At 36.0% G+C, this 27,772-nt stretch overlaps 1 protein-coding gene across 2 annotated transcripts in view; it reads left to right on the top strand.

Annotated features, from left to right (window-relative positions):
- Positions 1-27,772, top strand: part of BRINP1 (BMP/retinoic acid inducible neural specific 1) — a 170,806-nt gene that overhangs the window by 46,333 nt on the left and 96,701 nt on the right. Inside the window, exons 2-3 of one of the 2 annotated variants that reach the window (XM_031954194.1) lie at positions 3,818-4,000; positions 4,790-5,057. In XM_031954194.1, coding sequence (XP_031810054.1) covers positions 4,840-5,057 — 218 coding nt within the window. In that variant the 5' untranslated portion in view covers positions 3,818-4,000; positions 4,790-4,839. The remainder of the gene's footprint in view (positions 1-3,817; positions 4,001-4,789; positions 5,058-27,772) is intronic. The other variant, XM_031954193.1, reaches the window with a different exon arrangement.

Here is a 27,772-nt window from a genome sequence, read left to right as displayed (position 1 = left end):
TTCCCACATGCTGGATGACTTCCATATAGCCTATTAGTGTCTTTCTGACAAGTGGACATCCAACCCTGGACAAAATACTTGAAATTTATTCTGACCAGGGAAAAGTATAAAGAAACTATTTATCTCCATCATATTATTGCTAATAATCATTTTTATTTTCCCCTTTCCAATCCAAAGATCATTCTTCCTGGTAGAGAAAATAGAAATAAAACAATTAATATAATAAACTTTTCTTTCTCTGGGTCATCAGTTATTATCATTCCATGTGCCCTGAGAAATGATCTTATCCCTTCTTTCTGTATATCTCTCTTTTGGCCTTCTTGTCTATCTGTCATTCTATCTCTTTATCTCTTTATCTATCTGTCTGTCTGTCTGTCTGTCTCTCTAGCTAACTGGCTATCTTCCTAGAATCTATCTATCTATCTAATATTTAGTTTATTTTGAGCTTTAAAATACAGGAAATAGTCTTAATGTTATCTCCTTATCCCATTGTTATGATCTTTCATCTTCTTCTATCCTTTTTGACCTCCTGAATGTTTTTCCCCTAAAATATGTTAACTGGATAGTCTATTCATTTATTATAGTTTATACTATGTGTATAAAATATATATATATATATATATATATATATATATATATAAAACATACATTCATATATATATGTGTGTTGTGTGTTTTGGGTGTGTTTATATACCACCTTCCATCCTTCATTAGAATCCTTTCTCTTTATTTCAGAGAACTCATCCCTCTTGACATGACTTTTTATAAAATTTTTAGTCAGTCCACTACCTTTTTTTTTTCTGAAACCTTTGAAATTTGTTTTCTCTAAATCTAAGATACACATTACTTGTACTACTATAGTGATAATGATGATGATGATAATAATAACAATCTAGCATTGATATGGAGCTTACTGTATTCCAGGCCCTGTGCTAAGAACTTTTAAAAAATTATCCCATTACATCTTCATTATTACATTGAGAGATATGTGCTATTATTATCTATGTTTTATAGGTGAGGAACCTGAGAAAGACAGAGATTAAGTGACATGCCCAAAAACATACAGTTAGCAAGGGACTAAAGCTTGATTTCAACTCACGTCTTCCTGATTCTAAGTACAGTACTCTACCCTTGGTATTACCAAGTTGGCTGTAGACAGACGAGACTGACTGTAGACAGACGAGACTGACTTTTCTTGTCTCTTAGAATTACATATTATATAATACAGTTGTCATTTCCTCAAATCATACAGATCATCATGACACTTCAAAGAATTTGAGAATTGAAACATCCATTAAGTTCAATTTATTACTGAAAAGCAACCTCCCAATACTATAAAATCACCAAAAGATCATCTAGACCTCACTTAAAAAAAAACCTCCAAGGAAGAAGTAGCCACATTCTAAGATAGCCGGTTAAATTTTTGGATAGTTCTAATTTCTTTTCTTTTCTTTTCCTTCCTTCCTTCCTTCCATCCTTCCTTCCTTTCTTAGGCAATTGGGGTTAAGTGACTTGCCCAGGGCCACACAGCTTAGGAAGTGTTAAGTGTCTGAGGCCAGATTTGAACTCAGGTTCTCCTGACTTCGGGGCTGGTGCTCTGTCCACTGTGCCACCTAGCTGCCCCCCCTGAAGCTTTTCTTTAGGTCTCTTTGCAGCTTCTTCCCATTGTTTGGAAGTCTCTCCTTTTGAGTCAAGTAGAAGAAATCTACCCTTTTTTCCATATAAATAACTTCTAAATGTTTGAAGCTAACTATTTTCCCACTTTCAAACAGATTGCAAATCTTAAGAGTCAGTATTTTCCATGATTTAGCTCCCAATGGCCTTACCAGGATGGTGTTAAAAAGATAAAATTTTGAAGCAAGAAATACCTTGGGGCCATTGAAACCCCTAAACAATTTTCACCATGTTTTCTAGCAGAAGGCCTTGGGCAGAGAAAATATTTGGTGTTTGGCTGAATTAGCACCACAGAGAATAATATCACTTTTGAAGAAAATGATCATGTTCTCAATTTGTTCATCTATTAAATTAAAGTTAAATTAAGGAACTTGTAGCTAATGATTTAACTAAGAGGAGTTTGTCATGGTGGAATTTAAGACAGTGACAGGTTAGTGAAAAAGACATTGACATCCAAAAAAGCTTTTCAATAGTCCTCAAACACTGCACAAAGCTATAACAATTTGCCTCTGATAACATTGCTTTTGTCCCAAGGAAACGCACATTTTAATTTAATAAAATCATTGCAGATTTCTCCATTCTTTAACAATGCATCTCTTCTTTCCCACTCAGTTCCCAAATGCACACAGACTATGTTTCAGCTCACAAACCACTAACTTCCATGAAATAGGTCACTTTTTGGCCAATCAGTTTATGTTTCTGAACCTCAATTTCTGTGTCACCCAAGTGAAATAGTTGGGACAGCATTCTACATTCTTATGTTCTCTCCAGGCCTAACATTTTATGTCATAAATCCTAACATTTTTTCTTAAATTCTAACATTATATTCTTAGGTCCTTTTCAGCACTGACCATAGGAATGATTCTCTAATTCTATAACTAATGTAGCTAAAACTCTTCCCTTTTTCTCATGCACGCTTCATGCATAACTCTGGTTCATACCCATATCCACCCTTTTTTCACCATCACCCACACCAACATATTTGTCAGTACTGTGCATATAGCTTGATATTTCCTTAAATACATAAAATTATCTAGATTCTGTTTTTTTGTAAATAAAGCCTTCACATGGAGACATGCAGAAATAACATGCACATAGCATCCATCTGCCTCATAACCCATGAAAGATGGGTCATCTTGGAGCTATCTCAACTTTTCCAGGTCAGGCAAACTCTAGTAAACTGTTTTAGTAGAACTGCTGAGGCGCTATATTTTATGAAGCTTACCTGGAGTTGGAATTTAAACAAAACTTCAGAATCTAGGTTCCTTTATCCCCAATTTCCCCAGCTACATCCCACCTATGTGTCATATCTCAATACTTGCAGTTAAAGCTTACAATGCTAAGAAAATTTCTAAGTCAACTTTGAATAATAAACCATAATAAACTAGTAGAGCCTAGTAGTAGTATGAGGATGGTATCCAGTTGAGCAGAAAAGACAATTCTCCCATTTTATTACCCTTTTCTTAGACAGGGCTCCTTCTCTATCTGGCCAAAAAGGAGAGAACCATTTTATTCCTAATAATAACTCACATACCTATATCATGCAGTCCACAAAAATGTTTTCCTCAAAAAAATTCCTATTTTACAGAAGGAAAAATTAAGGCTCAGAAAGATTTAGACATTTTTCCATAGCCACAGTTTTGAGAAGAGTCAGAAATGGAATTGGACCTGATTTATTTTGATAGAGCTGAATTTTCTCCCCACTTTATCTCTTAAAAATCTATCCATTTCATTTTTCTCATCAACAATGAGATGATTCAGGACAATTCCAATGGACTTGTGATGAAGAAAGTCATTTGCAGTCAGAGAGAGGGCAATGGGAACTGAATGTTGACCACAACCTAGTATTTTCACTCCTTTTGTTGTTTTCTTAGGTTTTATTTTGTTTCTCATTTTTTTCCTTTTTAATTTGATTTTTCTTGTGCAGCATGATAATTGTGGAAATATGTATAGAAGAATTGTACATGTTTAACATATATTAGATCACTTGCCCTCTGGGGAGGGAGTGAGGGGAAGGGAGGGAAAAAATTAGAACACAAGGTTTTGTAAAGGTGAAGGTTGAAAATTATTTGTGTATATATTTTGAAAATAAAAAGCTTCAATTTAAAAAAATACCCGTACATTTCCTCTCTTCCCTCCATAGTGACTTCAAGAAAATAAAAACTTAGCAGTTGTGCTGAAGGAAGGTGAGATAAAGAAAGGAAAATTTGCTGAAGATCTAAGATCGTGATGTTTATGAGAATTTCTTCAGAGTTGTGGTTGGGTCATCTTGTAATCTCCCTCATTTCATAATTTAAGAAACTGATTCTCAGAGAGGATATAATGGGTAACTATCTAGCTTTGAAGTCTTTAAGATCTCTTGAGTACATATCCTATCTCTGACACATACTGACTGCACGATCCTAGGCAAATCATTTAACCTTTTAACAAACACTTGGAGTTTGTTGCTTGTAAAAGAACTGAGGCATCTTTATTCGTAGAGTGTACTTCTTAACAAACAAATAAACACAAACTTTTTTTTAAAAAAAATTATTCCTAGATATGGGACATAGGGCTAGGATTAGAACCCACTAGCTCCTAATGACAGAATCTTTATAATATTACTCTGTTGTCTCTCCTGATTCCTTTGCCTTCTACATACTCTCTCTCTCTAATCGTCCCCCCTTCCCTTATGATGATAACAGAACTTATCAGTTAATGAGCATTGATTAAACACTTGTTATTTGCCAAATATTAAAAAAAAGGCGCTACATGTCTCAGAGAACAAGTGCAAAGAACCCTGAAGATGACAAGGAATTTTTTCTCTTGGGGTTTCAATTTCCCCATATATAAAATGAGAGATTCCTCTGATAGCCATTTCTGGCTTTAATATATTAACTATTCTATAACCTAAAATTTATGCTCCAAGATTTATTCCAGTTTAAACATTCTTGAATGCTGTCTTCTAATATTCTATGATTTAAGGTTTCTTCCAGGGAAAGAGCCTTCTAACACTTTATAATCGTTGGGATGCTCACTTTCTTTTCCTTCATATTAACCATTGTCCTCCTCTCTCTTTCTCCTTCCTCCCTTCCCCAACCTCTTCCTTCTTTCATTTCCCTCCCTTTTTCCATAGGACTCCACAGAATGGAGCAAGAATGAGAGGAATAAGGCAGACAGAAAAGCATGAACTGGAGGTTTGTTGAGTTCATCTACTTCCTGTTTATATGGGACCATATAACAGTGCAGTCCTCCCACCAGGAAACAGCTGTTACCGACCAACATGTCTCCAAGGAATTTGATTGGCTTATTTCAGACAGGGGACCTTTCCATCACTCCCGGAGCTACCTATCCTTTGTGGAAAGACACCGTCAAGGATTTACAACCCGATATAAAATATACAGGTATGTCCTGAGCTGACCTGGCTCTCCCTCAGTACTCTCAGTAGTAGTCTTTGCTTTCACATATTACTCTGCTTGGGTGGGCCAAACTTTGTCTTAGGTATGGCTTTAGGAAGGGAAGCCAAGCAAAGTCATCACAGTCCTTTCAACAGAAAGGAGATGTCGTTGAGTCTACTGGCTTAGCAACAAGAAGCAGCCTTAAGAGGTTGTACTTGCAAAGTATTCACGGGCACCTGAAGTCAGACAGAAAGCAGTCCACACACTAGTAAATAATAAACATTAGTTGTCATTTCTATAGTACTTGAAAGTTTATAAAATATTTTCCTAACAGTAGCCATTGAAATAGATGCTGCAAGGGTAATATTCTCCATTTTATATATGAGGAAACAGATTTTGGGAGGGAAGAACATACTTGTCCATGGTCACAGTAGGTTATTGGTAGATCTGGGATTCAGTCCTTCATTTTATTCCAGTGGGAAAGGGGCTGTATGAATATAAGCAAAGGGAAAATAAACATGATATGGAAACAGAGGAGAGGTGGGAAAAACCAGTACCCAGAAAGCACTGACAAGAAAAGTGATTCATCAGTGGTCTCCCAGCTAATACACAGATCGGTAGCAAGGCTTGAACCCAGACTTTCCTGATTCCAAGTCTACCCCTTCTATAAATTATAATAAACATCCTTTCTCTTAGAATATGCATATGGTAAAAAATATTCTTATCTTAAACAATATTTAAATACCTTCTGCTTATCTTTCCAGTTTTATTTATTTATTTTTCACATGAATTTATTCTAGACTCTAGATTCTAGCCAAATTAAATTGCTAATATTTTCCAATCCTGTGTGTGTGTGTGTGTGTGTGTGTGTGTATGTATGTGTGTGTGTGTGTGTGTTTCTCCCTCTCTCTGTATCTCTCTGGCTTTCTCTTTCTGTCTCTGTCTGTCTGTCTCTCTCTTTCACACTCTCTCTCTCTCTCACACACACACACATACAAACACTTCTCACTCTTGATTTTCAAGATTCTGATCAGCTTGTTACCCATGTATATATGATGCTATCTTCCTCTCTGTGAAGTAAATCTATCCTTCAAGGTCAGGTTTAGGAGTCATCTCCTCCATGAAGGCTTTCTCAGTTCTACCTGGATCAAAGTGCTCTCTCTCCTTGTTTTCCTGGAGCACATCATTTTCTTTGCTCCTATCACATTACCACTTATATTATGCTTATTCATATATTGATGGTTGATGGTTTATTAGATTAAAAACCCCTTAAAGGCAGGAACTATTTCCCCTTTGTATAATCATCATGTGACCACAGAACCAGCATAGAAATGCATTGTCTTGCACATGGACTAGGTGCTTAATGTTTCCTAAATTGAATTCAATCTCAAACCAATATTCTCAAAACCCTTTCCCTAAAAATAGACTTCCCTTAGAACATCATTATATTGAGAGGTATGCATGCATAAGCAAAATATGGAAACTTGTGACAAGAGAATGCCAGTATCAATAAACTGTCCTGAAAGTGAGGGCTAGAATGAGGTCCAAATATTGGAATTTGGAGTGTATGGGGAAAAGATTGAATGTGTGGTACATTACATAGCCAGTTTGGATTCTCTAAATCCTTGCATACTAATATGAATGCTTTGATTGAAACTATAATGTAATGTTCATGTGGTGTAATTAATACAATTTATTTACGTGTAAGTGGCCTTTACTATATGTATGCTAGTATATGTGAGGAAAGCCCCACCTAAGCCAAGTTTCTAGAGGAATTTGATATTTTCTCTATTAAAAATAGAGTGAACTGGGGCAGCTAGTGCAGTGGATAGAGCATCAGCCCTAAAGTCAGGAGGCTATGAGTTCAAATCTGGCCTTAGACACTTAACACTTCATAGCTATATGATCCAGGGCAAGTCAGTTAACTGCAACTGCCTCAGCAAAGAAAAAAAAAAAGAAAGAAAAAAAAGTGTATATGTTTGTGTGTGTGTGTGTGTGTAGTGAATTAAAATTTGTTCTCTTCAAATACGTGAAAAGGTAACATGTAGAAAACTCTTATCCTATCCAAATTCAGAGAGAAGTTATAAGCCTATTGAGTATAGGTTATGAGGAGGCATGTCTTGACTAAATATGGGGGAAAATAATAATTCCTAATAATTTGAAATGTTCAATAAAGAAATGGTATATGTTGGTAACTAGTGAACTCCATGTCACTTTATTAATAAATAGACTTATGAATCCCTAATACCCTAGAAAGTAGAAGCTAGACACCATCACTGTGGAAAAAAAGACATCTGTCTTATTAGGCTTTAGACCTTAAAGAGGTCCAGTGGCAAAAAGGAGCTATTTTTGGTCTTTTAACCACAAGATTCTAGAAGTCATTTATTAGATGTGGTGAAATTGTTTGTCAGTGGAGACAGTCTGGTATAGGGAAAAAGAACTGCCCTCCAGTTAAAGACCTGGATTCAAATCTTGATTGTGTTATTTACTGCATGTGTCATTGTCAACAAGTCCTTTTCCTTCTCTAGTTCTCATCTTCCTTTTCCATAAAAAATGGGAAGGTCAGACTAGGTATTCTCTAAGTCCTCTTCTGGGTCTGAGTTTGGGTAATTTTAGTATTTTTTTAAGAATATATATTCCAGCCAAGCCAATGTTTCCTAATCAAATCCTATATTCCTTAGTCTCAATAAAAAGCATGATTGTTCACAGGAAAATCTAGGTAAAAGATCATGGATGGTCATATACTTTTCTTCCTTGCACTTAGAGAAAATATTCTAAGCACAGTGGTCACCAGGTGGCAGTTTGGGAGTGATATCATGGTCTGTAGAGGGAGATGCTTGGCTAGTCTGCCCTGCCCCAGCCAGGGGGAGGTATGGACTCCCATCTTAGCAGAGAGTTCTCAGGCAGGTATCCAGAGAATTCAGCTCATCCATGAAAAAAGCTGAGCAAACAATGACATTTTTACATGGACATGCTCATCAGAACTGTAATGAATTGGCAATTTCTCCCCTAACAACACATGGTTTTGTTGAAATCCTGTCACAAGCTGACTGGTGATTTCCCAGGGGGTCTGGCTGTGAGGTAACTTGGACACAGCACATTAGAAGCATGTCATTTTCATTGCAGACCTGCAGGAGATAAAACCCCTGCCAGAGTTGAGATGCACCATAAAGCCTGACTATCATGAGCATCCCGAGCAATTGTTTGTGCAACACTCAATTCCCCAGTCTTGGCCCACCCCAGTTCCTACATCTCTCGAGCATCAGGCCCAGTAGTCAGAAGTACCTTTACTCAACTCTCAATCTGTCTGCACTAGGCTCAGAGGGATTCTGGGCGTTGCAGGAAGGGAATGAGCACCAGGCAGATCTCTTCCTTTTGCACAATCAGAATAATAGCCATAGCTCATGCATATGTGGGGAGGGGGGCTCTTTCTAGCTCTTTTTCCTCTGTCAGACTCACTATGGGAAGAGAGGGTAAGAAAGAATCAATGCTGAAAACTGCAATGAGAATCTTTTAAATTAAAATCCTAGAGTCTCGTTGTGCTGCATGTTGCTTTACTGAGTGATAATCATAGCAATAACTACACATCTGGAATTCAGGTTTGTACCTAGTGAACAGAAGCCTGCTGCCCAACCAGGGTTTGCTCCTCATTTTGAAGCAATGGGGTCCATGGGGAATGTGACACTTATTTGGCTTGGAAGGGGAGGACATACACTTTATAGAAAGGAGAAGGCCCTTACTTTTACTTTCACACTTCACTTAGGCTTCCTAGTGATGGGCATTCCCAATGGGACATTTCTGTTTTTAACAAGAGTTTGGAGTCCATCTCTCTGCAATTCAAGGTGAGCCTCTTCAGAGTGCTTAGAACTGGATGAGACCTTATAGGTCAGCTAATCTTTCTCCTTCCTAACATTTTACAGATGAGGAAACTGAGGAATAGACTTCCCTATGATTGCACACATGATAGAGTCAGACTTAGGCCTGAGTCTTCTGATTGCATAGCCTGTATTCTTACCTGAAATATACATCTATCTTAATGCAATGAGCTTTAAAGTATTACATCAATGTAAACATTTTTTATTATTAAGAATGACACTAAAGTAGAAAGAAATCTTAGAATGTGTAATATTAGAGGGGAGGAGACTTTAGAAGATGGAATATCAAACAAATTATAGCACAGAGAATTTTGGGGCTGGACAGGACCTTAGGATGTAACATATTAAAGTTAGGAAGTACCCTAGAAACAGAATTTTAGATTATATATTACAGGGAATGTTAGAGATGCATGGGAACTTCCAACATAGACTGTTAGATCATGGAATTTTTTTTTTACTTTCAATTTTATTAATCTCTCCTTTTTTAAAAATTTATTTTATTATAATAACTTTTTATTGACAGAATTCATGCTAGGGTAATTTTTTACAACATTATCCCTTGCACTACTTCTGTTCTGATTTTTCCCCTCCCTCCCTCCACCCCCTCCCCTAGATGGCAAGCAGTCCTATACATGTTAAATATGTCACAGTATATCCTAGATACAATATATGTGTGCAGAACCAAACAGTTCTCTTGTTACACAGGGAGAATTGGATTCAGAAGGTAAAAATAACCCAGGAAGAAAAACAAAAATGCAAACAGTTTACTTTCATTTCCCAGTGTTCTTTCTTTGGTGTAGCTGCTTCTGTCCATCATTGTATATCATGAAATGTTAGGGTCCTCTGAAAATATCTATGTCAATACCATTATTTCTTATATACAAGGAAATGAGGGGGTGGGAGGTAGAAATAAGCATTTATAAAGAGCTTACTATGTGTGCATCACTGTGCTAAGCACTTTACAAATATTATCTCATTTGATTTTTGAATTAATTCTTTGAGGATTATAATTCCCTTAATTAACAATTGGGGAAACTGAGACAAATAGAAATGAATATGAGGGGTACACAGCTAATTTCTGAGATTGGATTTGAACTCAGACCTTCATGATTTCAGACTCAATTGTCTGTCCACTTTGGCTGCCTATATAAAGATTTAAAAGCTTACCAACACTGGAAAATTAGTGGATGCCAGAGCCAATAATACTTTACACTTCTGCTACCATGGTTTCATAGAATTTGGGACTCTAAGGAATATTATCAGTCATCTAATTCAATTCCATCATTATACAGATGTAAAATTGAGGTTAGGAAAGACCCAATGAGTTCCTTGGACAAGGTTGTATGTAGCTAAATTGAAATCCAGATTCTGCTCTTCCTTATAATCATTAAATATAAATCACGATAAATTACTGAAACACATTGCCTCTAATTTCTCCCCGAGCACTGCCTAAGGTTTGCCAGTAATTCCCTATGAATTCTTCTCTATTTTCAAAAGTCGTTAATTGCTTAAATGATAGCTAGTTGATCAAATTTAATGGCTAAAAAAACTTTAAGACAGAAAAATCACGTAGAATGGAAGGAAAGAAGCTACATCTTATGTACCATGGGCAAAGAACAGTTACAAAAAGAAAGGAAGGAAGGAACAAAAGAACAAGTATTTTTTGAACATCTTCTATGTGCCAGAAACATAAGCACTTTACATTTTACTTTCATAAGGTTTGAAATAAGGTTGAAGTCTGATTCAGTGGCTAGGGAGCTGACTTTGGGAGTTGTAACCTATAAATTTGAGTCTCAGGTCTGGCAGCTACTAGCCACATGACTTTGACTAAGTTATTCTACCTCTGATCCCTGTTTTTCTTTATTTTTTTTTGTTGTTTTAATTTTTTCTGTCAATGTAGATAAAGATTTAATTATATTATTTCAATATATTTTATTAATATTAAATAATATCATAATATTATTTAATTTATTTTTTATCTGCAAGTGGGGATAAACCCTAGTATCAACACATTCTACTCTGAAAAATTGTAAGGAAAGAATTATTATTATTATTATTATCATTGATGAGGCAATTGGGATTAAGTGACTTGCCCAGGGTTTCACAGCTAGGAAGTGTTAAGTGTTTGAAGTCACATTTGAACTCGGGTCCTCCTGACTTCAGAGCTGGTGCTCTATCCACTGCTCCATCTAGCTAAGCCTAGAATTATTATTATTTTTTAGCTATTGTCATGATATTGAATGTGTATAACCCTTATGAGAAGCAAATGTCTTCTTAAGAAATCATAACAAGATTTCTAGTTCAAAGCTTCCGAATTTTGAAATTTTCATCTTTTAAAGAAGTAACAGAACTCAGAGAGGTTCAATGACTTATCCACAGTCGCACAGAGAGTAAGTAGCAGAATTACTCGGAACTCAATTCTAGACCCGCTACCTCCAAACCAAATTTTCTGTCCATTCTATCAAGCTTTCTCTCTTTTCCCTTTCCCATATAATTGTCATTTCCGATTATAGAACTTCCTTTATGCTAATTGTCTTCTAGGATTGTCTCTCTTAACCAGCGACTTTACTTCCTAAGTTAGAAACTGCAGAGACAAGCTTCAGCTCAATGAAAGGAAGAGCTTTTTAAAAACTAAAGCTGTCCAAATATGGTGTGCTTCCTCAGGAGGCTGCAGGAAACTTTAAGGGAACTGTACTTTATTCTGTTTCCTTTTCTTCCTCTTTCACTCTCCTTATTTCTTTTTCTTTATCTCTTTTCTCTGTGTGTTCCTTCTTTCTTTAAAAAGTAATTTATTTATTTTAACATTCATTTTTTTAAAAATTGAGTTCCAGATTCTTTCCTTCTCTCCTGTGTCTCTTCCATTCACTGAGAAAGAAAACAATATGGTATCAAGTATACATGTGAAACCAGGCAAAACACTTCCATATTAACCATGTAGGGAAAAAAAATCAAGAAAGATAAAGTGAAAAAAATCTATTTAAATCTGCACTCAGAATGTGTCTATTCTTTCTATATGTCATGCTCCCATACTTGTTCCTGTACAGTTGTTTGCAGATCAAATCTTTGTAAATATAATCTGCTTTTCATGCAAATATAATCTGCCTTACATGCATCAAATAGATGTTCCAGTTTCAGTTTTGACTTGATTTTTAATTAATTCTTAATGGTTTGTTTTTCCAGTTTCTCTGAGTACTGGTTCCCCCAGTAATGGACTGGGGGAAAATTTGTTATTTAAAGTTAGTCATTCTGTATTATAAATCATTATATGCTTCTCAGATTCTGAAACCTGAATATTTCTATAAAGGTGGCAGAAGTGATAAGCTTTTGTATAATGTCTACTATATGCTAGACACTGTACTAAGCACTTTTTACAAATATTGTCTCTTTTGATCATCACAACACAAGGTAGGTATTATTTTTCTTCATTTTACAGTTGAAGAAACTGAAGCAAAGAAAGTTTAAGACACAGCTAGGAGATTTTAACCTGTGTTTTCGACTTCAGACCTAGAATTCTATCCACTGAGCTGCTAGCTGCCTCAAATCTCTTCCCTTTCACAGTTTTGTGGAGTAGGTATTGAAAGAATTATTATCCTCATTTTGCAGATGTGTAACCTGTAACTCAGAGTGATGAAATGGTTTGCCCAAAGTTATATAGCTAATAAATGAGTAAGTGGAAAAGTCAAAATAAGGAACCTAGAGTTTAGAACTAAAGGGGAACTTAAGAGGTCTAATCAAGAGATTTGACTCAGCATCTAAAATGTAGCAAGAGTCAGAATTCAAATCTAAGCCCTCTGACTTTATAATGAATATGATTTCAAACTCTATATTCCAGAATCTATCCTTTTGAGAAGGTTCAGGGTGTTCTGGGGACTTTTTTGTGTAGTTACTTAGTTTTTATTTGTGTTTAACTCTTTGGGATCATTCTGAGGTTTTTTTTTTTTTTTTTGGCAAAGATATTAGAGTAGTTTGTGATTTACTTCTCTAATTCATTTTACAGATGAGGAAACTGAGGTAAGCAGGGTTAAGTAACTTGCCCAGGGCCATACAGTTAGTAAGTGAACTCAGGAAGTCTTCTGATTCCAGGCTAGGTATACTATCCATTGAGCCACTTTGTGGGGAATAGGAGATTTATTTCATGCCTCTACATCCAACTCTGACCTAAAGGGAAGAAAGAAGAGTTTTCAGTTATTACTGTGGGTGACCTAATATTCTCATGCTTTCAATCAAGCTAATGCTTAAAACTGGAAGCATTCCCTCCTCTTTAGCTACCCAACCCACCTTTTTTTTCCTTTTCTTTCATGCTGCATCTGGGGTTTTAAAAATTCATTTATGTTTTTGGGGGATTTTTTGTATGACTGTCACTTCCAATAACACATGCAATAAAATTCTCCCTTGTAACAAATAGAAACAGTTAAATAAAACAAACCTGCACATTAAACGGCTGAGAGCATAGGCAGCATTCCATTTCCATAGTTCGTTGGTTTTCTGTTAAGGGAGGGAACTCTATTTTACCCTCAGTTCTTTGGAGTCAAGATTGCATATTATATTAATCTGCATTCTGATGTCTTTTATTATTATTTCCTTTTTGTTATTGTGGTCATTGCATATATTATTTTCTTTTTCTTTACATCAATTCATACAAATCCTATCATAAATTTTGTATTTATATGCTTGTTTTATGTTACTGAATCCATTTTTTAATTTTTTAAAATTCAATTCAATTACATGTTTTTCAGTGCACAAAAACCTGTGTTTGCTCCCTTAACTCCTTGCTTTCACAATTGGGGAAAAATAACAGCAGCAACAACAACAAGAAAAACAATATTGTAAAAGATATATACAGTCAAGCAATACAAATTCTCTCATTGGTCATATCTAAATGTATGTATTATCAATAGTGCTCTGGTGTTTTAACAAATGGCTTTCCAAAAGGAGGAAAAAGGATGTTTAATATGTTTTTAATTGAAATTATCAGCGTTCTTTGCAGCAATTCTTAAAATACAGAAAATCAACAAATCATAAATCAATTTCTGATTTGTATCATTAATTGATTTCTTAGGTGTAAATGATTACATTGAAAATTTAACAATTTGGGACAGCTAGGTGGCACAGTAGATAGAGAACCAGCCCTCAAATCAGGAGAACCTTAGTTCAAATCTGGCCTCTGATACTTAACACTTCTTTAGCTGTGTGACCCTGGGCTAGTCACTTAACCCCAATTATCTCAGAAAAAAAAAGAAAACGTAACAATTGTCCTGAGAGAAAGTATAAGCTAGCTGTAACATATCTCTGGCTCTTTTTTTTTCTTGAGTATCACTTGTCTATTAGCAGGTAGATAGAATGCTTTATCATTGATCTTCAAGAATTATGGTTGCTTTTTAACTCTTACTTCTCATTATTGGTTGCTTAAATTATTGAATTTCATAGGAATGAATAAGGCCTATCCATTGATATTTGTCCCAAGTCTTGCAGAGAGAGTTGTTGTCACTTACAGGAGGCAGAACTATATACCAGAACAATGAATCGGGAGACAAAACCCTTAGATTTGCCATGGTTATGCCATTATGTGACCTTAGACAAGGAATTTTAAATTCTTTTGGCCTCAGTTTTTTAATCTGTAAAAACAGGAGGTTGGACTAGCTAAGTGTAATTTCATTCTAATAATTTAGCCTAATATTTTTCTTTCAAAATGTCTATCTTTAACAATTCTTTGATTCCCATTTAGTTCTGTGATTCTCTAATTGTCCATGCTTCTATAGGTTTTTGGATTTCTATCCAAGATCATTATTCTAGCTTAGTGACCTGCAAGTGTAAAGCAAATGCAAGGCAGCCTTCATGAAATTTTTTACTCAGATAACTCCAAATGTTTATACTTGAGAAGGATCAGAAATGGGAAATTTTGTTTCCTATCTATTGTGTTACTCAACTATTTCTTTTATTTTTCTTCTGATTCCTAATTTTGAAAATTCCCCTCAATGTAAAGGACATGGTAACTTTAGCAGTTAGGGCAGAACCATCTGTCGTTTGATCAAATTACATGAGTTTTTCATTTTGTGTAGATCTAGCCACGGAGAGCTTGCTGGTGGGTGGGCGAATGTGCACTGCATTATGATTTCTGTAGGAGGACCATTTCTGCTCCAGAGAGGGTGTGTGGGTGAGTCTGCTCATAGTTTGTGAAGATCTCTAAATTTGGGAACACCTGTCTCTCTTCCATCAGGCCTTTGGGAGGGAAATCCTCAGTGTTCTTCAAAACTCCATAGATGAAAGGCTTATTAGATAAGGGTTGCCTGCTCCATATTCCCACGGGGTCCATATTAACACTCAAGACAAGACTATAAGAAATAACACATCAATTCAGACATTGCTGGTCCTTGTGTTTGGGAGGTATTTGCCAATCATGAAGGCTAGCAAAACAGGGAGGAAGCTGTGAGTATGATGCTGCTGACATTTCCTTCTTTTAACAGTAAGCAGCAGGGAAGCCATCAGACTTAGCAGGTATGCTGAAGAAGCTTTTCCTTATTGCATACATATATATTGAACTTAAAGAGGAGAATCCTGGAAATTCAGGAGGTGCCTTCTGTATAAGTTAGGAGACATGTACCAACAAGAAGCAGTATTAAAGAGAATTAAAATTCTAGGGTCATAGAGCTGTAAGGTACCATAGGCCGTAGTACATTGAATGCTAGAGCTGGAAGGAACCTTATGGTTGGAATTTAAAACAGAAATTGTTAGAGATGAAGCTGAGGCCCCAGAGAAAATTCATGAGTTTTCCCAAATTATAGAACAATTTAGCAACTGGATGAGGACTGAAATCCAGGTCTATTGTCACCCATGTTTGCTACCATTGACCATTTACCTGGATATCATTATTTCTCCTCTTTTGTCCTTTGAACTAGTCTAAGTGGTCCATGTGGATAGCAGTATCTCTTCTTAGATGGAGAAGACAATGGTTCTGGAGGAAGGTAGAGGAAAGTCCAAGAGAAAGAACAAGGAATGGAGAAGTTTCTGATTCCATACATCTGTATAGCATGACTTCTTTAGTCTGGGGTGCATTCAAACTTTCAGTGCTTATTGATTTATATACACTACCCACGTACTCTCATTTGCAAGTACCTCATCCCTTAATCAGCCAGGTGATAGGGACAGTCTGTACCTTCTGGTCTTTCAGCTCACTCCTCAGGTTGAATTTGATCTATAGAGCCCTAGAGAGGCTGGGGTCCTCTGGGACTGTTTTCACCTGAGTACCATCACAGCAATCAGCATTATTTCAGGAGTGCTGACTTGTGCTTGCCTCGGAGGGTAGCTTCCTGTTTCATTCAGGGCCAGCATGGGGGAAGAGTATGTAAGCCTAGACTTGATTGACAGGGCACAATTGCATGTGATATGTCAAGCTCTCCATGGGCCTTATATTACATCCTGCACCTGGGAGACAACGCAGGTGGTTCAAGGAAGAAAGAGATGATATGAATGGTGCTGTGACCTGGATGATGTTTCCCTCTCTGATAATCTGAGCTCCTGGGGAGCAGGATATAGACTGACCATACAGACACTAAGTTTGAATTCCCTCCAGGATTCTGATAGAAGATAGCACTTGAGACATAATAATGGCATGAGGATGGCTTGATTTCAGAATATTATTTTAGGATAGCAGTGAATAGCAGCTGTTACATTGGACAAAGAGTAAAATATAAGCCCGTTCTATCTGCTAGGTAGTTAGAATGAATGTGTGAGGACAGTTGACCCAGACAAATTGACCGATGAAAGGATATGTTGTACTGTAAAATAATGACTTCAATATTCTTTTGATTTATAAAAATGTTCTGAGAATGAGTCCCTCAGTATACTCAACCACAGAGAAACTTGGATACAAAGGATCTTGTCCTGATACTCCAACTGTGTGAGTGGCGTAGTGGAAGGAAGCTTATAATTAGACTGAGAAGACCTGAGTTTGAGTCCCGTTTCTCCTTAAGAACTTTTTGCGTAACCAGGGGCCCTCTCAGTTTTCCCATCTGTAAAGTGGAGATAATGATATTCATATCACCTATTTTAAGGTTTTGAGGCAGGCACTTTATAAACTATGTGGTGCTATACAAATGGGAATTAGTATTATTGCTTTGACTCTCTTACATTGTTCAGCACAATAAGCAGGGCAGTAGACTACTATGAAGGTGACATAAGGGCAGAGAAAAGGACAAAGAAAGTTCAGTGATATGCAGCACCATGATAGTCAGTCAGTCAGTAGTCTAGTTAGTATTTATTAAAATCTTGGCACTAAACTAAAAGTGCCAAACACCAGGAATATAGATACAAGTAAAAAGAAAGACAATTCCTGTCCTCAGGAGCTTACACTCTAATGAAAGGGTATCAAAGATAGGGCTGGATTTGGAGTCAATAAAACCTGATTTCAAATTCTGCCTTTAGAAATTATTAGCTGGGCACTCCCAGGCAAGTGTTGCATTTTCATTATCTGTAAAATGAGGGGGATGAGTTAGAAGGCCTTCAAGATCCTTTCCAGCTCTAAATTTATGCTTAAAATTTTGTAAAGGGAACAGTGCCAATTACAAGCAATTACAAGCAAAAATAATCCCACCTAACAGAAATATCCTATCCAGACATTTGAATAATGCTTCTCCATGGCATTTCCCAGTTTTTAAGACACTCCTCTGAAAGCAGGAACCACAAATAATATTGTCCACATTAGGAAAATGAGGAACAAAGTGGTAAAATTATTTGCCCACATAGTTACCAGGTGGCAGGGGCACAAGTCAAAGCCATGTTTTCTGGCTTTCAGTGAAGTTAACTTTCTAGTAGATCATCCTATTTCTTAGCTGAACTGGGGTGAAATGTAGAGTTCTAAGTATTGAGGTAAACATGGCCTCCTAGGTCACCTTGTATAAGTCCCTCATTTCACAAATGTGGAAAAATTGGTGTAAGCAAATTAGGCATTTTTCTTGAAGTTACATAAGTAATATCAAAAGCTGAATTTAAACCAAGCTTTTTTTCTGATTCTATAGTTATTATTCTTTCCACTGTACAACATAGGAACCTCAAGCCCCAAGAAAATAGATAATAAAACAAAGTTAAAATATCCTGACCATCTGACTGTTCATGGAACTTAGCCTAAGCATATGTTTTCTAAGTGAGTTAGAATGAAAACAAGAATATTAATTAAAAAATCATCCAGTGTTCTGAACCAGAAGCAGACTGGAATTTTTTTTTTATATTTAATATTTGTCAAATTTGATATTTTACAAAATCAGTTGCAAAACTTATATTTGAGGAGATTATGATTTTGACCAATTGAGAATTGCAAAGGACAATCAATGTTCTTGAAATGAAAGTGAGCATCCTGGTATCATTCCTTTTTATGAGTTTAGTTTACAAACATTTCATATTCTGTTTCTGCATGTTAATTAACTATTCCTGGTACTAAAAAGAAGGTGTTCGGTCATCTGGCGGTAGGGATTGGGTTAGTGCTGGTTGAAGCATCTCTTCTTTATTATTTATTTATTTTTAGAAGCAGGATAAAATGTTCTGTGAATACAGTTCCTTTCCAAGGCAAACATCTTCATCTATCTGTTTATGCAGAGTAATCAAGAACACTAAAGATTTTAGTCACTAAATTTAAAAAGACAAAACCATCACCAAAACTGACCTTGGAATCTGAAGATAATTTAGCTTTCATCTGTTCTTTTGAGATCCCAGGAAAAAGCTCATTTTTTTGCAGAACCATTTTGCTCAAATATTTTTTCCTGGAAATTTGTATAAATTGCTATTCCAACGTGGATATTATAGTCATCGGATTGCAGAGCAGAATGGGAACTTGAATGTTCATCTGGGTCAACCCTTTTATCTTATAGAGAATATCTCATCTAAAATCTTTACAACACAATGCAATAGGGAAATGTGTTCAATTAGAGGTGAAGAAACTTCACATCTAGTCCTGATTCTCCCACAAATTGGCTGTGTCACCTTTGAAAGGTCACTTTCCTTCACTGTGATGCTGCTTTCTCATCAGTAAAATAAAGTCAGATTTGTTGATCGTTTAAGGTTCTATGCAGTTTTAACTTTTTATATTTCTAAGATTCTTTCCAGTTCTCATACTCTTTCATTTTATGCTTTATCTGTAACTATTCAGAAAGCATTAATGAATGTCCTGTCTATTACTTCCCCCACCCTTTTGATGGTCACCAAACATGACCACCATCAGAGTTTTAGACTCTTATTTAAAATATAACTTTGAGTTGACCTTAATCAGTTTACCCAATCTCTCTGAGCCTCTGGTCCTTGAAAAACTTTTATCTTTGTAAAATGTTACTAATTAAGCAAAAGAGATCTTTAATGCTGATTTCATATCATTTGCTATCAAATGCTATTAATAGCATTTATATGCTATAAATGTGTAATTGTTTTTTAAAGACTTGAAAAACTGAGGAAAAAACCAAACTTGGTTTTGTGACATTGAGATACCCTTGATCTAGATGTATCACAGTATGGAAGACAATTTTTGTCCTGAACTATTTCCTCCATCTAACTTGGTTATTTCTCCTGCTCCTGAGCTTAAATAGAGCATACAGTACCCTCTGCCAACCTTGATGCTTGTCTTCTTCAAGGCAGGTAAAATTTAGTCTACAAAGGTTCTCAGCTTCCCCCCCCCCACATAAACAAGAAACTCTACTGACTGTTACCTTAACTGACCTTGGAGTGAGCAAAGACTTTAACCTTAATTATTTTTCCTAAAATAGGTATCTTATAGTGGTAGCTTAAAGAAAAAAAAGGAAAAAAAAGAAGAAAAAATCCCAGTGCATTTAAGTATAAGAATTCTTTTGTTCTGGTGTAAATGGAAGGAGGATGGTGGGAAGGTACATGATGGTACCTTTTATGTCTTTCTATTTCTGGCTCCCCTATAATTCTCTTCCTTTTGGGGAAAACTATTCTTTAACTAAGAACCACCCACTTGCCTCTGGGATACAGGGCCACCTCAAAGAGATTCACAGACGTCTCAATTGCTTCCTTGAATTCCCTTCAGTGGGTACTGGGTTGTCAACAGCAGTTTGAGACTCTGCCTCTAAAAGGGATAGGTAGGTGAAGCCAGGTGTAGGTTTTGAAAGCCCTCAACCTACATTTGTTGAATGGTCCCTGTGAACATAACCATCTGTTTATTTTGGGGGATTCATTAGATGGTGCTCAGATATAACTCTTACTTTGAGTAGAATTGTAAGGTCAAGAAAAACTAGTGTTGTGGGAAAGAATAATGTAATCAGAAGATCACTGGATTAACAGTTTAAAAAAAAAACTAGACTCAAGTCTTGGCTCTAGTACTTAATATTATATTATAATCTTAGGTAGATCATTTCATTTCTCTTAGAATTAGTTTCCTTATTTGTAAAATGAAAAGATTGAACTTGATAATATATAAAGTTCCTTTCAGTAATGACTTTGGTGATTTTAAAATTCAAAGTTATCATAAAATGGTTTTAGGATTATGGATTGCAAAACACTTTGGTGGATATTTAATAATGGGCCTAAATTTAGGAGGTAGGGTGAGACTTTTAGGTGTTTGGAAAAGTTGTGTCTTCAAAATCAGAAAAAGTAGGCTCAGCTTCTCTGACTTTGGATAAGTTGCTTAAAAATGACTTGATCTAACACTGAAACCCAAGAGTGATTTGTCAAGGAATAGAGATAGCAGACTTAGGACTTGAATTCAGGGCTTTGGATAAGTTGCTCTCAGTTTCCTCAACTATAAAACAATAGATAGTAATACCAAGCCTCCCTATTTCCTGGATTCTAGTGAGACATACAAAAGAATAATAGTGATTCAAATTTCTGTAGTATACTTTAAGGTTCAAAAGTGAATACTGAGTTGTTCTCACAGGGTTGTATTACTATCTGAAAGATAAATAGTGCAAGCCTTATAATCCCCAGTTTCCAAATGAAGCTCAGAGGTGTATAATCCGGGGCAAAGATAGATTCTTGCTAAATTGAGTTTTCCTATCTTCAAATAGGTAGATATTCTTATATTTCTTTATCTTATTTAAAAGTTTTTTTGGAGATCATTTATTTTTATACCTTCATTTTTAAGAATATACTTCTTTCTTTACTGAAAAAGTTATCCTACAAGGCTGCTTTAAATAAGGTGCCTTATAAAAGTACTATGTAAATTCAGACTGCTATTATTGGTGTTACTACAACTATTATTACTCAGATTGATAATATATTTTTTCTTTTAAAAATATTTTTATTCATGCCTATTGTTTTATGCTACATTTGCCAAATATATTTCTCTTTTCTCCATTACACAGTGAGCCATGTCTTGGAACAAGGAGGGGGAGAATGCAGAAACAGACAGAGAAAGAAAGAGAGAGGTGGAGAGACCAAGACAGAGACACAGACAGAGACAGAGAGACAGAGACTAAGACAGAAGGAGAGAGAACAAGAGAGAGAAAGAGACAAAGAGACAGATAGAGATACAGAGACAGGAGAGACAGACAGAGACAGAGAAAGAAGGAGAGAGACAGATACAGAAAAATAGACTGGAAAGAAAGAAAAACCCTATTTGATGCAGTCTTTTAGTATACAACTTTGGAATCTGACAAGATTGTGGACACTAGAAGGAACATAACATAAGGCAGAGGTTTTTAACTAGTGGATGTTATTATTGTTGTTTGGATAGATGAATGGGTATATGGTTAAGTGGATAACTTGGATCCTTTTGCTAATTTGGTGACACCTATAAATCAGATTAAATTACAAAGGAAACCAATTGTGTTGAAATTCATTTATCAAAGTGTTAAAAGCAAGTTCACAGATCTCGGGTTAAAAATCCCAAGTATTATAGAAATAATTCTAACTGGATTCAAAAACCCTGAATTCAAGTCCTAAGTCTGCTATCTCTATGACCTTGACAGATCACTCTTGGGTCTCAGTTTCCTCTTCTGTAAAATGAGAGGATTTGACTAGATGATCATAAGGTACTTTCTAGCTATGAATAGCATAATAATATGACTTACTCCAGGTCACTTGGCTGGGGAGTGTTAGATCAAGAGCTCACACCTATTTTGCCTGCCCCCAGGACAGCTCTCAAACATATATAAAAGTGCTTTACAAACTGGAAAGTGCTCTCTAAATACAAGTGGTTGTTCTAGCCTTCCTCTGGGTATTGCTGGAGTCTACACTGGGAGGAGTAGGGGGGAACAAACAAACACTACATGGGAGGATGCTTCTCTCCTGGGAGTAGCTCATACCCAGACTAAAGAGGAGGTCAAATTCCAGGAAGATGCAGGTTGCCTTTCTCACATTTGGCCTCGAAAAGTCTTACACTGACATAATCATTCACAGTGAATTATTTAGAGGAAGCTACAGGGAGGTTGGAGTTATTTGTCCTGGTTAAATGAATCCTATCAGGCGAGAAGGAAGAAGTGGGGGTAGGGATAGGAGGAGAGAGGCCTTCTATGTAAAATTCTCATAGCACTTATATATCCTCCAACATCCCATGACATAGCAATATAATATAAACTATGCAAAATCTTAGGCCCTGTCTGTCTACCCACAGCTTTCTGGGGATGGATAGAAAGGAAATAATTTCATTTTTCTCTTAGAATTCAATGACCTAGAATAATTTGGAGTCAAAGGATCTGGGTTCAAATTAAAATGAATGCCTTTTTTCCTCTGTGACCTTGGACACTTAAATTTTCCTCTTTAACTTCAATTTTGTCATCTGAAATTGAGAATATTGGACTAGATCTATTCTTTATAATCTCTAAGATGCTTTCTAGCTCTAAATATGATTAAGCCTATAAAACATTTTTATCACCTGTTACATTAAGATATAATTGATTTAAAATTAAAATTTCAGGAACCTCAAAGCTTATTGAATACAACTCCTCTATTTTATAGGTAAAAAACTAAGGCCTGGAACAAAAAGATGAGGTGAAATAACTAATGAACATCTCAGATGAGCACTTTTTCAGGTCCTTATCACACCAAGTACCCCATTCATCTTATTATACAATGTTCCTTCATTTTCTGTCTCTTTCTTTGTCTCTCTCTCACACAGATACACATATACACAAAGACAATATAAAGACACATGTACATGTATTTGCATTTTAAAATATCTGAGATATCCTTGTCCTTATGTCAGTATTTGTTCCACACATCAGCAAATTGTCCTGAGGTATGGTCATGGACAAAACAGTTTATTATCTGATGACCACCTTTTGAATTGGCTAGTTAGTGGGTGATAGGCACACATTTTGTAGTCAGACAAAATCTTTGAGAACAGAGTGTCATCTCTGTGTCCCAGGAAGGCATCTGAGGACTTTGAGAGAATTAGACAGCAGAGATACAGAGAGACAGAATAAGAGACAGAGTCAGAGAGACAAAAGCAGAAAATAGTGACAGAGAGACACACAAGAAGAGACTGAGACAGAAAAACAAACAGAAGTAGAGATATACAGACAGAAAGATAGAGGGGGGGAAGGGAAGAGAGAGAGAAGAGAGAGGGGAAAGAGAAAAAGAGAGAGAAAGGAGAGGATGAGGGGGAGAGAGAGCAGAGAGAGAATGTAGTGAATATACTACTTCAGGGAAGAGTTTTCAGATTGCTTTAGAGAGTAGGGAATAAGCAGCCATAGATACAATCCTTTTCTTAGTGAGAATAACTAGAGAATTTGATTCTTTGCACTCATATATTTAGGATGTTTTTTTCAGAAGTGGTCCCTTGAAATATAGTTTGTTTGATGATAGAAGAATCCTTAAGGGGCAACACAAACCACCATGTAAATTATTTAAAACTAAAGTGGTCTAAACCCTTGAGACGGGGAGTAAGGAAAAATCTAGTACAGAATCCTAGGAGAGTAGGATAGATGAATCAGATGAGTATGTCTTTGGTATTTGATATTTCTATGCACCTTTGATTTTCTCCAGGCTAACCTGACTATGGGGAGGTTGATAATGAAATTATAGGCTCTTACTTCTCAATTATGCACTAATATTTTTCTTTTTTTCCTCTACCATTATTCCTTTTACCTTTGAATCTTCTCCAAGTTACACCATATCAGATCAGAAGATTTTGTCTTGGCTCAGCTATGAACATGTTGGGTGGTCATAGTGAAGTCATTTGGTCTCCCTGGGCCTCAGATTGCCCATATGTAAAATGAAAATATTAATCATCTTCTGATATATTATCTGTTCTCCAATCCCTCCCAGCTATAGCATTCTATTCTCTGTTCTTACAGTCTAATGTCTAGGGTCCCTTCTAACTTTGACTCCATATCCTAATATTCAATGCTCCAAGGAGGTCCCTTCCCTCTGTAACTTTCTGTGTTCTGTAAGTATTTTCCAAGTGAAATATTCTTTATTTGTGTTTGATATGCTATTTTCTCAAGTTCCTAGAACATCACTATGTGTATTACGTATTCCTTACATAAATAGAGCCTTAATAACTGCTTTTTGATGATGATCCTGCTGATGAAGATGTGAATACTGAGAAGAGGTAGGCTCTGGATGAGCCAGGCAGAACACATTTCATATTGCTCTTCGCCTTTCATGCCTGGTCTGGCAGAGATACTTCTCTTCATATGGGATATTTTATTCCATTTTTAAGAGCTCTTCATTTGTCATTTGGGACAGAGAGTTGGAGCTAGTTCCAATCTGCAATCAATCAGTCCGCCTTTGCGGAAGAGCTACCAGGAAACTACTGCTTGCCCGCCTTGGGTCTTTTAGCATTGATGTAAACATTCAGACATCACTTATACATTCTGAATGAGAGGGGGAAAGGAGAAAGAGGGAGAGTCAAAGATAGCGAAATGGAGCATGAGGCAGAGAGACTGAAAAGGAGAGAGAGGGGGACAGAGAAAGAAAAATAGAAGGGGAAGACAGACAGACAGAAACAGAAGTAGATAAATAAACTGACAGGGAGATGGAGACAAAGACAGAAATTGATTGATAAAAGAGATGGATTGAAACAGAGACAAAGACCAGGACTGATTTATAAATATAAATAAAGTGACAGAGAGAGTCAGAGATACAAAGAGACAGAGACAGAAAGATATACACAAAACAGAGATAGACAGATAGAGACAAACAAAGAAAAAGGGACAAAGATATTACAAAGACAAACTGACAAAGAGACAAACACAGAGGGAAACAGAGAGAGAGAGAAAGGCAGAGACAAAGAAATTAGCAAAGACAGACAGAGACAAAGAGACAGACTGAGAGAAAAAGAGACAAAACCAGAGATAAAGAAACTTAGAGGGAAGGAGATAAGAGGAGAAAGGAAAGGAGAGGAAGAGGGAAAAATGAGAGGAAGAAGGTAGGAAAAGAAAAGAAGTGGAAAGTGAAGGGAAAGAAGGAAAGAGATGAAAGGCAAAGCAGAGCAGAGAAGATGAAGAAAGGAGGGAGAGAGGATGTCTATTTGATCATCTGACTGGTTTTTCCTTGTTGTAGCAATTTCTTTTTTTAAAAAAAATAGGCTGATACCAAACACAATAAACTCTATTGGTCTTTTTCAGGAAAGAAAAAAAGATTCTTTCAAGAAGCCCAGAAAAGAGAATGTTGCTTTTGCATTTTTAAATTTTACAAAGAAAAAATATTTTTCTTGTTGAATGAAACAATTAGACAAACAAGTTACCCCTAGAAGGAAAGGAGCTCAGTGTGTCAATTTTCACTTTTGCTATTCCATGTCTATTCAAAATTCAAATGCTTTGGTTGTTGCCAAATCTCTGAGATAGACATGTTGCTTTCTATTTATAGTACGTTGATTACCATTAGGACCACCATCCTTATTATCTTCATCTTTGTCTTCCTTATAACTATCATCAATGTAACCATCACCTTCTATAAAAACGCAGATTGATGCCTAGAATTGACACAAAAGGTCATCTGTTCTAACCCATTCATTTAACAGGTGAGGAAATTTAAATCCAGACAAAGAAAGTGACCTGCCTAAATGTCATAAAGCTAGTTAGTGGAAAAGCCAGAATTCAAATTATTTAGATAGTTTCTTCTTCCTTAGTGTTTGCCATTCTTCTCTCTCTAACTTTTTCTCGTTTAATTAGCAGTTCCCTTTTCTGAACCTTCCTGTATCACATATCTGCAAAGTGTAGGTATCTTTCAAAGCTCCGTTGTCAGCATTTCTAAAGGAATCTTTTTTATACTTAAAGGATATTAAAAGATACATAGTCCTACCCCCCTCATTTTACAGATGAAGAATTGATGCTAAAAGTTCCTGGCTTACTAAGGGTCATACAGTGTCAGAGGAAGAGTTCAAGTTCAAATTTTCCTTACTCCATAGTCAGAATTCTTTCCACTGTGTCATCTTACCTATCTTCCTTTTTCTCCATATCTTCTTGTTGTGATATATTAAGCTCTTGTGAATTCAGTTATCATATCTCTACAAATGACTCCCAAATCCCTATATGTGCAGACCTTATTTCTCTCCTGAAATACAATCCTATATTTCTACCTAAATGCCTCATGGGTTTTTTAATTCATTTTACTTCCCCCAAAGCCATTCTTCTTCCAGTCATATCCTAACTTTCCCTTTCTCTTTCAGCCCCATTTGATACTTTAAAACACATTCCAGACTCTGTTCCCTCTACATCTGGAATATCTCTCAAATCAGTTCCCTTCTTGTCCCTTACATGGTTTCCACCCAAATTGAGAACAATCTTTTTGTTTAGTGTTTTAGTCTTCCAGCTTCTAGTCTATACTTACTACCCTATATTCTCCATACAGCTGCTAAATTAATATTCCCAAGACATAGTACTGACCATCTTAATCTTTTGGTCAAAAATCTATAGGAACTCCTTAGTACCTTAAGATAAAATACAAATAAATGCCTCAGCCATCATTTAAAGACCTTCAGAATTTGGCTTTCCACCCATTTTATACTGCTTCCCTTCTTGCACTTAGTGATTGAGTCATTTAGCTTTTCTCTTCTCTTGACATCCTATCTCTATTTCTGTGTCTTTTTCTACATGCTTTGAAAGCATTCACTTCACAGCTCTGTCTTTTAGAATCTTTGGTTTTCTTTTAAAAATCAGTTCCAAGGCCACCTACTGTATAATTCTTTCCCTGCCCCCACCTTCTCCACTTCTTAATTCTCTCTCTCTCCTCTAGTTATCTTATATTTCTTTACATTTGCATGGTATATCTTCTAGTGGAATACAACATTTTTAAAGATAAGGGCTTTTTCTTTTCATTTTTGTATCTATAATTTAGAATATATTTGATGAATTAAAGCAAATTGAATTGAAACCAAATCATCTGTGCTCCAAAATCAATGTTCTTTCTACTTTGCCTAGCTATTTTTCCAACATTACTATCACCATTTTCAGTGTAATACTCATAACCACATCTGCTAATACCATCACTATCATATATATTCATAATGACCATTGTTACCATCACTGTTACCTCTGTGACAGACTTTTTTCTCATTTCCATCTTCATCACCATCATCAATCATAACTCATTAGATTTCTTGTAGTTTTACAAGAGTGGAAATCCATATAAGAACAAAGAATAGAATCTTAGAATATCTTGGATTGCTATTCAAAGAATCCTAAGCCCTGATTTCATGCCCATGAAGCAACAAGAAACAACTTATAGTTCAGGTCCCGTCTAAGAAACTATTAATGTCAAAGCATTACTCTTTATACTATGCTCCCTTCCTTTTCTGTTTTTCTCCATTTTTTCTCATTTCCTTCCCTTTCTAGATTCTCTTTTTTTGGGCTTCTACTCTTGTACCCTCTTGTTATTTATTTCTTTTCCCTCTGATTTTGGATTGATGAGCCTCTCCTAGACTCTAAGCTGTGGTGCTCAGACCCAAGCAGACAAATGACT

Source organism: Sarcophilus harrisii, chromosome 2 (genome assembly GCF_902635505.1).
Source record: "Sarcophilus harrisii chromosome 2, mSarHar1.11, whole genome shotgun sequence".
NCBI lineage: Eukaryota > Metazoa > Chordata > Mammalia > Dasyuromorphia > Dasyuridae > Sarcophilus > Sarcophilus harrisii.
The sequence above is the reverse complement of the archived record's forward strand: the minus strand, read 5'-3'. Positions and strand labels throughout refer to the sequence as shown.